At 42.2% G+C, this 10,740-nt stretch overlaps 2 protein-coding genes across 26 annotated transcripts in view; one reads left to right on the top strand and one right to left on the bottom strand.

The window, feature by feature from the left end:
• Window positions 1-933: 933 nt before the first annotated feature.
• Window positions 934-10,740, top strand: part of LOC111251946 (pregnancy zone protein-like) — a 45,848-nt gene continuing 36,041 nt past the window's right edge. For 13 of the 23 annotated variants that reach the window (XM_022809117.2, XM_022809119.2, XM_086990281.1 and 10 more), the window contains exon 1: window positions 1,378-1,666. The gene's annotated coding sequence lies outside the window, so the exon portion shown is untranslated. Of the gene's footprint in view, window positions 1,339-1,376; window positions 1,667-8,832; window positions 8,974-10,740 lie in introns of those variants that run through there. The other 10 variants (XM_022809110.2, XM_086990277.1, XM_022809111.2 and 7 more) reach the window with 5 other exon arrangements.
• On the bottom strand, window positions 4,210-8,627 carry LOC111251949 (uncharacterized). 3 transcript variants are annotated; one of them, XM_022809125.2, is made up of 4 exons: window positions 8,087-8,627; window positions 5,954-6,237; window positions 5,192-5,487; window positions 4,210-5,070 (listed from the first exon to the last, which is right to left on the bottom strand). In XM_022809125.2, exons 2-4 carry the CDS (start codon window positions 6,222-6,224, stop codon window positions 4,465-4,467), a joined length of 1,173 nt encoding a protein of 390 aa, XP_022664860.1. In that variant the 5' UTR covers window positions 6,225-6,237; window positions 8,087-8,627; the 3' UTR covers window positions 4,210-4,464. The 3 variants fall into 3 exon arrangements, with proteins under 3 accessions (XP_022664860.1, XP_022664859.1, XP_022664858.1); XM_022809124.2 differs by having other exon boundaries at window positions 8,117-8,627; XM_022809123.2 differs by lacking the exon at window positions 8,087-8,627 and adding an exon at window positions 7,884-8,077.

The following is a 10,740-nucleotide window of genomic DNA, read 5'->3' as shown; positions in this document are numbered from 1 at the left end:
AATAACATATGACGGACGTTTTTGTGTGTCTATATAGGTGTATTCGTGCAACGTAGTGTTGCATTGGATTCGTTGAATACGCGTCAGAAGTAGCCTTCGTAGAACTGTCCGAGTGTAAAACCGAATGTAAGCGCCGATGTCGCTATCACTGCTCGCTACCATCTGTTCCTTTGGAAATTCCATCAGAGAGCCGATTCCATGAAGGTAAAGGTGCGTGGTCAACGTGGCCGTGGTGGATGTTGTCATTGATACTGGCCATATCGCCGTGGAGACAATGTCTCTTGTTAAATTGTCAAACAACAGAGCGCTGTTGATGTCGTTGACAGGCGGCGAAATTGACGCTGTCGTTGCCACGACCTCTATTGCCGGAGCCGGCTGTACCTTCACGATGGAAATGTCGTCGACAAACATAAAACCGTGAAAAAACGCGCCATTGATAAGCGGCTACTTGATGATATCACAGCTACCGCCTACATCACAGCCGCCGCCGCCGCCGCCGCCGCCGCCGCCGCCGCCGCCACCGCCTTCATCTTGCCAAGCTGTCCTCGAACAGCAGCAGCGGCAGCAACGGCCATGTCAACATCACCGCGGGCGTTCTACACCTCCCCCAGCGACAGCTCCAGTAGCAGCTATAGTAGTTGTCGTAGCCGCTAACGCAATAATGTAGACATTTAGTAACATGGATGCCCGTTGTCAATGTAAATGCTGACATAAAGTATGGCACCAGAGGGCGCTGCATAACGTTTGTTTAGCCGTTTGCGGCATCCGCTCTCACGATTTCTCCTTCTTTGTCGGAGAATCACGCACGAAAGACGATCGCTATCCGTCGTCATGGGCATCATCAATGCTTTCACGCCTACTGTTACTACTTCTACTATTACAAACGTCATAGTGCTAACTCAGCAGCAAGGCGCGACTCGCCTGTCCTATCCCTCTGTGGCTGTAACTAGCTTAGTTTAGCTCGCTGGCGAAATAGGGACAATGGGAAGTACAGAGAACGGAATATATGAACCACTCCGAAGACAGCGCGACAAATAGTACTAGCCGTAAGTATAGGCGACGCTAAACGCACGAAGCGACAGTGTGCAGATCTGATAGTACTGGCAGGGTGACGAACAGGCTGCAGCAATGAAGGTTTTTGCGACTAAAACAGACAACGGATAGCAGACGGAGGAGGTGATACTGCTGCTGATGGAAGTGGTTTCCTCCCTTTTCTTTTTCATCTTGTTCTTTAATTCTCCCCGTCGTAGCAGTGCCTGTCGGTCAGTCATCATCGGTCCCGCTCGCACTCTCCATATCATTGGCGTCATCATCCTTTTCGAGATACGACTACCAGGAGTAAGCAATACGATCCGTTTATGATTCATAGTACAGATCCACAAAAATATAAAAAAAGAAATCAGAAAGCAGGCAAACACAAAGGCAGTTTACCCTTGTCGTACGCCAAAGCCTCAGAGTCTATACCTAGATCGGTAAGAAATAAGCGGAAATTGATTGTCACAAGGAAAATCAGGCTCATCGATGAAATAATATATACGTGTTATTTGTATTGAGTGAACTTGCTGTTGTGACTTCAAGGTATCTGCGACCTAGTATCTGTTTGAGCGTGCATTTGCCGTGAAGAAGCGACGTCGCATCTCATCACCATTCGTTCGGGTGAACAAACGTTAGTAGTATCGTTATTATTGTAGGTATATACCTAAGGGGATTTGACAAATAATTTTCGGCAGGCAAAATCAAAGTGGCTATAGTTTACCGATTCAAGAAAGCCATTAAAATTACGACTATATAGTGCTAAAATGTCCGAAATCCAAATGGCTACAGCAAGCGCGACTCAGATATCCTTGTCTCCAGTTCAAAGTAGCGAGGTACACAGACGCGACTTTAACGGGAAACAATGACTCTACAAATTGCCTGTGTTCGCCAATTAGAATTTTTCCTAGCAGAAGGATGTTGTGTTTCAAAAGCAGCGCGGTTAACTCTACTCACCGCGGTGCAAAGCAGAAACGAAATTACTGATGGAAAGTTAAGTATATAGATACGCACGAAGATGTATATAGTTTCGGATCGTGCTAATCTGTTTCAGACCCGCTGTAGTAACCGGCAACGGCTAGATAATCCGACTATTCGAGAACGAACGGCGTTTCTCACATTGAAAACGTTTCAAGTCAACCTTATAATATAGCCATCACATTAGTGCGTAATGTAGCTGCGAGGCACATGTTCAATTTGTGATCACGGAGGTACATAGGCAATACACATTTGTGTTCACTTTGTGGGTATAAAATAGCTACTGCTGGTATGAAAAGGGGCGTAGAACTCTTCGAAAACTAGCCTGTATGTCATCCTTTCATGTCGCTTACACGAAGCTAATTGCTTTTTAATTGGAATTAGATATTCACGTTAACCAGTGATTAAAATTAATCATTCGATCCAAACTTCGGATCCAAGTTGTCGAGCTTCTGCGGCTTACCAATTTGCAGAAACCAACTCTGGCCACTTCATGGCGTCGTCATGAGGCTTTATTGATACCACGTACGCACCGAAGCATGACTCCATAAGCGCACCATTATATTGACGCGTATTTTACGAGGTGAGAGCGGCACCCTACAATGAAAAACAACCGCGCTTTAATGATCCGCTTTGAGCACTGGGTCATCATGTCCGTGCTGCAATTGTGTCCCTTAAAGACGCTATCCTTTTGCAGGATCAACTTTAATTACAACACAAACGTTTTGTGATACGACTATTACATCAGAAAAAATCGGAGATGATAAATCTCATGCAGGTCGAAGCGCACTTGCTAAAGGCATCGTTTCCTAGCAGGCACATCCAGTATATTAGCTCCTCAACAAAACAGCCCATTAGCATTTTTCCCCACAATGACAATATTTTTGTGCTTGCAATGGAAAATGTTACCGTAGTACACTAGATAAACATTTTTTCCCTTATTAATTTTAATGAGTTTCGCAGAGCGTGGATCACACGCATACTTCACTGAGCTTTTCGCAAGTAACGCCTCTGCACTAAAGGTATGTCGAGCTTATTGAAGAACAGCGGCGGGGGGGGGGGGGGGGCACTCGTAGAAAAAATAATTTTGATTAACGTTTGAAGTAAGGAATTGTCCTCTTTGTATATACGCATTGCTCGGTAGCTAGCACATTTACTGAGAAAGCGTAACGCGCTCTAAGGGCGAGAGGTTTGATGCATAATCAACTGACAGTGTTTACAGAAACACATCGGGCCGACTTCCGAAGGTTCAGTGATCAGTCGGAGTATGGAGATACTTAGAATGCGGGATAAACAGAGGTAAACTGTGGCTCGCAGAAATATCTCCCAGAAGCAATTATCATAGTGATTCTATTATCAGTGCAAGACTGCTAAAGCAGAAAAGGCAAATAAACACTACTGGGCTATTTGAAAGGTTCTAGTAATGACGGAAAACACAAAGCAGCACTTACCAGCCAGTCTTTGAGCACATCTGAAGAGCTTAGATGGCAAGGTGAGCTACGAAGATACGAAACGTAGCATGAAGATATATGATAATGGTACATTCATAGTTGCGGATGTTCAAGTTTCAGAGAACAGCTTGAGGATTTTTTGCAGTTATTATTCATTTTAAAGGCAGGCCGCTGAATCGGTTCGCTTTTGTAAAGATGGTTAAAACTCCATAAACATACTATACGTATACTTGGTTGTATATTTATATATTACTTGGTTATACTGGGCTTTCGGCCCTTGCAATTACGACCTTTAAGGCGTTTCCGTTTGAGACTTGTCGGGAACCTTACGACCTTTGACAGTCTAAGAATTTCTACAAATTTTCCTGTTAACCTAATCTGGAAGTTTAGCCTTTTAGTATCTATCCATTGTGTATTTTGTCATAGAATACGGCACTTGCTGAAAGATCTTGTAATGTCAGTAAATGATAATTAGTGGTAAATTTGAAGCAAGCAATTTGAAGCACTTCAGTACACTTTCTATAAGAAAGCTGGTCAGGATATATACCTATATATATATATATATATATATAAATTTTCCAGGGGTGAATGTTCCAATACATGTAAACCTTTCCTAACTTTAGGTAATAAAGTAGATTGTAGATTGCTTGAGTACTATTATGTAAATGTCGTGCATTTTGTTTGTCTTACACAAAGCGTTATTTGGACCAAATTGTTAAGAGAACTTTTGAGGAAGAAGTTGCAATGCTAGATTCTAGAATCGGATTTATTTGATAAAAACATCGGAAACTCAGAATTATGATAAGTTTTGTTTTACATGTCTGGCCAGTGCTTTGAAAGCCACAGCAGGGCCTACCTTGGTCACTCAAAAATTGGCACACACAGTTGTATCTCGTATGCACTCTGTATTTTGTTACTAGTTAGTTCGTTCATATTTGTTGCACGTTAGGTTTATATTGAAATATGCATGCATGTAAGGAAATAGATTACTCTTAGAGATTTTTTAAGGTTTGCTTGTTGCCACCTTCCTTATTACATTCTTCATCGGGTGGTCCATGGCGGAGACCAAATCTGAAATAAACGCCTTCAGGTTACCTAATTTTGAAACACGTTTAACACTGTCTAAAATAACCTTTGCAAAAAGACGACTTTTGTTTAATTCCAACTGGTGGTCATTATATAGTAAGCGCAGGTGATTTAATACTTCCGTTGGAATAACAGTTGTATTGCTCAGAAGTATTTCCATAAAGCCGAGAACGGTATTAATCATTTTTAGCTTCTGTAAATCTTGAATGTCATCTTTTCGAACTAGCTTGACGAGATTCTTGAGAAGTAGCTCCAATGTCCATAATGATTGACTGCAACCGAACGTCTTAAGAACCTTATTCAAGGTTTGTACAAGAGGATCTCGATCAAGGTCCATGAGTGTCGGTTGAAGTACCGATTCCATAAACACCTGCGGCCATTTCGATGCGAATTCGGAAAGACACGAAATCAATAGGGTTCCAGGGAAAGCTTCAAGATGCTTTAGATGGGTAAATAATAGGTGACGTCCAATAAGAGCCAAATCCTGTTGGAGCATTCGAGTAGTGTCTGATGCCATAAACGACTGGAAGGGTGGACATGAACAATCTTAGTAATAGCACTCAAATAAATATCTTGTTATTGCCTAGACTCGTATAAGATAAGCCACTTTTTCTTTAGTTAACGAATAGACAAATTCGCCGTACCTTTAACAGTTTTGTCACTTGCTTTGTGGGCAATCTGGATAAATCGTCAGCTACACATGCCAGCCGATCTGAAGCGGTCGGCCCCTCCAAAAATAATATACCAACGTCAATTTCACTATTTTCCTGATGAAGAGCAGCTTTTAGATCAAGTAAATCGGATTGTGTCTGATCTCCTAAATCTTCGACAGACAGCAGCGGAGCTGCGGGCTCAACCTTATCGGCCTCGTTCTTGTTATCATCATCATTGGACTTCTCAACTAGCTCGTCGATGGCAGTGTAATGTGCATCCGGAACCGCTGTAAACACGATTAAATTGATAGGTGCCACTATTTTAATTTATGGCACGTTATTAATATTTTCGGAAACGGCACAGTTTGTTACTCATAGCGTAATAGTGCTCATAACTTTAGAACATCAAATAAAGTTCCTTTGCTCCATCATCTGTATTTCGCCCAACCCCAAGCCATTTATATGGCGTGGTGTTTTTGTCAACGACTATGGCAGATCTACACACGTTTAGGGTTCTAGTTGTCTGTTCAGAGCTAGAACAAGAAGCTGCGATTTCTCATGCGTAATCATCCTTTCTAGGACACTTCTATTTAGCGTGATGCTCTGGACTGCCAAAAGTTTTGCGGCAAATACAGTGGTTCAGGACGCTATGACAATTTTTCAAGGTCAGTTTAATACATCAAACGCGTACCTACTTGCATTTTGTTGGTGATACTCGTCGGCAAATGATAACCGGCCAGATAGCGTACTTACCAAGTAGAATTTCATCATCGCTCATATCTAATAGATCCGAATTACGCTCCTCAATGGTGAATTCTGGCTTCAGTTCACCGGGTGTGTAGAAACAGAATCGGTTGCCGTTGCTGCTTTCGTTCACAATGGAGTGAAGTAGATTGACACGCTCCTTCAGACTAGACTCTCGCCTTCCTTGCATAACATCAATATACTTCGCTACAATTTCACAATGCGATGTAATGGCGCGAAAACCACTTGATTTTCTCGGGGGAAAATTCGGTATATTCATTTCTACAGTTTGGCTGAAGAGTGAAAACGGAAAAAAATGCGTTTGTATTTGAAAGTGCAGTATGCAGATATGATTAAACTGGGGGTGCAATGTTTAACCATACTTGAATGAATGCGAAATTATGTGTAGACATTGTATTCCTATAAATGTCATGGGAGACACGCGGTTCATCGGCAAGGACATTTAATTTGTTCAGATGATTTGTTTAAATGGTCCTTCTCGTTTAGTCGACGCCATGATGGGCGCCAATCTAACTTAATTATATATTGGTCAGTTGTTGGTTTAACGCGAACGGTCAGCAATGGTTACGACTAGCTACAAACAGCGGTCTCTAAGTAGATTGCATGGTATCTGTGCCATAGGTCCGATCAAACGGCACCTAGCAGCGAGTCTCACAACATAGATCAATAGCGTTTATAGAAAGAATGTAGTAAATCTCCTATAAAGAGCCACTGGTTGGTGAAAAAGCTATGGGCATCCACCCCACAAAAGGCACCGATATAAAAGAGCCAAGATTTCGTTGAAATGCTTCCACATGAATCTCTTTGAGTGACCCTATCTCTGTTTCTATCGAGATGTTGCTTTTGGCACATTTCAGATAATAAAATGAGAATACGGAACGTTTACCGTTCCACGTAGGGGTACATGGCGGAACTGTGAGCTGGTTTTAACAGATTCTGGATTTAATCATGATGGTTACAATCATAGATGGCTTAAAGCACTTGATAGTACATTTATCTTGAGTCCAACGATATAGGCGAAACTGCTAAAATCGACTGCAAGCAGCCTTCCCTCCGTCTACGCATACGCAAAAACATCCTTGTTTCTACGCACAAAAAGAAAAGGAAGAGAGATACTGAGATAATAAGCTTGCTTATTTTTGTTTCAAGTTTTCGAGCAAATAGAACGCTGAAATAGAACCTCGTCATGTGGATTCGAATAAGCCGTGACGTTGGCTTAGAACTGTAGCTCGACTGATGTATTCAATTCCGTTACTCATCAATTAACACGTCAATGTACAAAAATATAAGTCAAATCGTTACGTTCAGAGATTCGCGCTTCCCAAAAAATAAACATGTATCCAGAACAGTCCAACAGTTCAGGCCTTCACATAACAGTCTTATAACGTATGTGCTGAATAGCTTCTTACGTACTTTTAAGCAGTATATAGCTAAATAAGAGTTTCAAAATAACTGAATTTAGAACTGTTGCGTGTTTCATCTTTTCGACCTTCGGGTGATACAAATGTATAGGTTTTTTACGCGTTATTGTAGAGCATAAAGGCCAGCAAAGACACTACAGATTTAAATATGGCCATTGTTGCGTATGTTCAGAATTTTATGTAACGTGGCAAAATTGAAGTAGAGAGAATTTTTAGGTTTGCACTTTATCCCCTAATAAAACAGTGGATATTCCCTTTGAGTGGCTAGAAAATACGCTGCCGTAAAAAATCCTGACGAGAACTACATTTGCCATTGTAATTAGGTGTATTAAAGCGAACATTAGTCCGCTAGGCTATCAATAGGTATATATGGAGGTGACAGTTGGAGCGGTAAACGTTTTTAAAAACTATTTAGTTTCGGATATTTTCCAGTATACGAGGGTTTAAAAAAGTAAATTTAGCTCTAGCCATTGTTTAAACCATCAAGGCTTGAGTACCAGTTGGACGAAACACGCATTGCACTATGTGGTTCGTCCAGGAAATGTTCACATTTTGTTCGGCTATGTGCGATTCGTAACTGTCGTCGTCATTTTTAAAGCTGATGGTTTGTAGATAAGCCAGAAAGCTGAGTGAGGTAAATGTAAGAGTTGACTTCCAAGTTTTCGTCTCCAGCAGCCACAACAAAAGGCAGTGTCTTTACCTTTGATAGACGACGTCCGCTAGCTCTTACTTGATAAACATTCGAAGACGAACTCAAAGCGCGCAAGTCGCCTGCGATGCGCCTTCTGCACATGTGACAAAAGCACTTAGGTGTTTCATGATATCCAATATTTCCCTGTGCGCTCTTCACAGCACCACTCCTGTGGTTGTCAGCAACAACAACAACAGCAACAGCCGGTGTAAACAGCTGATTGTTATGGCGCGCAAAGAACACAGCGCCACGATACGGTAGCACCAGAAAAGTATCTCATAGACGAACGGAGTTTCGTCCCTGTTCCTCGCTACATGTCCTCTCTCTTTTTCTCTCGTTTCATGCAGACGGGGGAGTCGTACCAGCAGCAGCAGTGGCGGTAGTAAAGGAAGCCGTACAGGGCCGTAGTGGCCGTGCTGCTGCTGCTGCTGCTGCTGCTGCTGCTGTTGATGGCAGTAGTAATGGCGAGCAATAGCGGTGCGCCGGTTACCGTTGGGGCGCACCTAACAAAAAGGATCTATTAAGCCTTGATGCCGGTAATGTTGTCGAGGTGGCGAGAAGGTGTTCGATTGCCAGCGGGTGATTTTTTTGTTGTCTGTGGTGCCGCCGTAGCGACGCTATTGGCACGGTTCGTGCTTCCACTTCTGGTGCAGTGGCGAGCATCTTCGATCAGCTTCCACTGGTTGGTCCGACGGGGTCGCCGATCTTTGCTTCCGTTTCCCGCGCTTGGCTGTCGCTTAGCGGCCACAGAACGTGTACGTAAGCAACACGGGGGTAGAAAATTTATTTTGTTCTCCCGTTTTGTTTCGCTCGTCTCCTCTACCCCATTGTCAGTGTGGGGTAGTGCGCACTAGGATTAGCATCGTCAGGTAGCAGCGCACGACTGTTGCCACTTGGTGAGTTCAGTTCTTTATGAAGATGATATTGTCGCGAGTTTAGATCCTACTGCGTTTTGTATGTTGCCCCGTTTGTTGATGAAGATGCGCTTACGTATGGATACGGCATAAAAAAGTTGCTCACCTATATTGTTGCTGTTACTAGTACTAACAGGATAATCACAACCGCAACGCACCCGTATGTTGAAAGGATGAAAGTTCGCCATGTATCTTCGCACGTTCCGCATTTATGTAGCGTGCTTTTTCTTTAGCAGCTCCCAGAACACATAATACGAAAACTTACAATAACGAAGCGTGTAAGTTATCATATACAATTATCTCAGTTCAGTTGCAACAAATTAGAAGTTGTGCTTATTTTTGGCGAGATATGCATTTTGCTTTAATTTTAACTATGGAATGTAATCTTTGTTCGATGGAGGTAACGCCCTCCATGACGGTACCTTGGAAATGAATGTTCAATTTAGAGATGAATAAAAGTGTCAGTTGTGTTTGTTGGTACCGTTCGTGCGCTGGGTACTGGCTCACGGGCTGGTTCCCAGAAGTGTTCGGTACCTCTACTGTCACTTGCGGACGCTCGATTTCGTTCTAGTGTTTCAAAAAAAAAACAAACCGTAGACGATTGTCACTTAACTTAATTTGCTTGCAAAATCCAACGTACATACATACTTAAATGCTTCGGCTTGTGAGTAACAGACAGGCGGGCAAACCCATTCCATGGTTAGGCCTCAAGACGATGAATGCGAAGTATCTATACCTTTTTGATGCAGTAATAAAGTACGGTCATCACGTAGAATAGCCGGTTTTTTTTTAGCGTAGCGTTCTTTCCGTTGTACGTTCCTTAAATATAGACTGCATAAGGGTTGACGATTGATCACTGTAGCCTAGAACGTACTCGGAAACGTACAATATTCTGTGACATATTTTCAACGGAGACGTACTTTACACGCGGAACTTCATCTTGATGACATGGTAATGCTGCACACGTATAGTACATCAATGTCTCTGTAATTTCATAGCCAATTCATAGAAAAAGCATTATCGCTTCCATTCGCAATAGTTTTTAGCTACTTAGAGATAATCTATAGCTCAACTTCATGGATATCAAAGAAACTAAGTACGTAGAATACGAACTGTGTTCGGTACGGTAACCTATAGCGTTATCTCTTCTTTCGTTATTCTTTTAAGTTTCGACCAGACTATCCTACAGCGCTCATTTAAATATAACCTGTGATCAGTCATAATGTCTACGCTTAAGGCTTCGCGTTAATTGAACAATCAATTTCTTTTTCTGTATATCATTTTTCCAACAGAGTGTTAATTTGGAAAGATGGTCGGCAAGCGGACTGAGTGTAAAACGGCTTCGTCTTTCATGAATCCATTATACGAAAGGCTCAACCGCTTGACGAACGACGTAGATAGATACGAATCTTAGCCCCTCAGTCAACCAATGGGCCATGAGGAGCATGACCCGTTGGTCACAGAAGAGTCACAATATTTTATTGTTAGAGCATTAAAGCAGATTATTTGCACATTTCAAAGTTACTTTCTTTTTTTTTTTTCATCTTTAACGCGCTAGGAGAGGCCAACGAAGGGTCGATATTTGTTTCTTCTCGAAGCTTGCTTAAGGGTTTCTGTTCTAATCTGAAATCATCTTCCAATGCAGTATTTTAATAATGGTTTTGAAAGGTTTAGCCCGTCGAGGGAGAGAAAGATCGTCCTTTTAGAGAGTATTTTGTCCTTCCTTTTAGACCTTCTTCAGTACCTATG

The sequence above is a fragment of the Varroa destructor genome, unplaced genomic scaffold (assembly GCF_002443255.2).
Source record: "Varroa destructor unplaced genomic scaffold, Vdes_3.0 BEIS01000005.1, whole genome shotgun sequence".
In the NCBI taxonomy this organism is placed as follows: domain Eukaryota; kingdom Metazoa; phylum Arthropoda; class Arachnida; order Mesostigmata; family Varroidae; genus Varroa; species Varroa destructor.
This window is presented reverse-complemented; position numbering and strand designations above follow the sequence as displayed.

Excerpts from the sequence above, each read along its gene's own strand:
- LOC111251949 (XM_022809123.2), bottom strand. The coding sequence starts at position 7,903 with ATGCGTGTTTCGTCCAACTG. Across the intron at positions 5,488-5,953 it reads CGATGATGAAATTCTACTTG|CGGTTCCGGATGCACATTAC; the intron begins GTAAGTACGCTA and ends TCGTGTTTACAG. Across the intron at positions 5,071-5,191 it reads AAGTGACAAAACTGTTAAAG|TCGTTTATGGCATCAGACAC; the intron begins GTACGGCGAATT and ends CCACCCTTCCAG.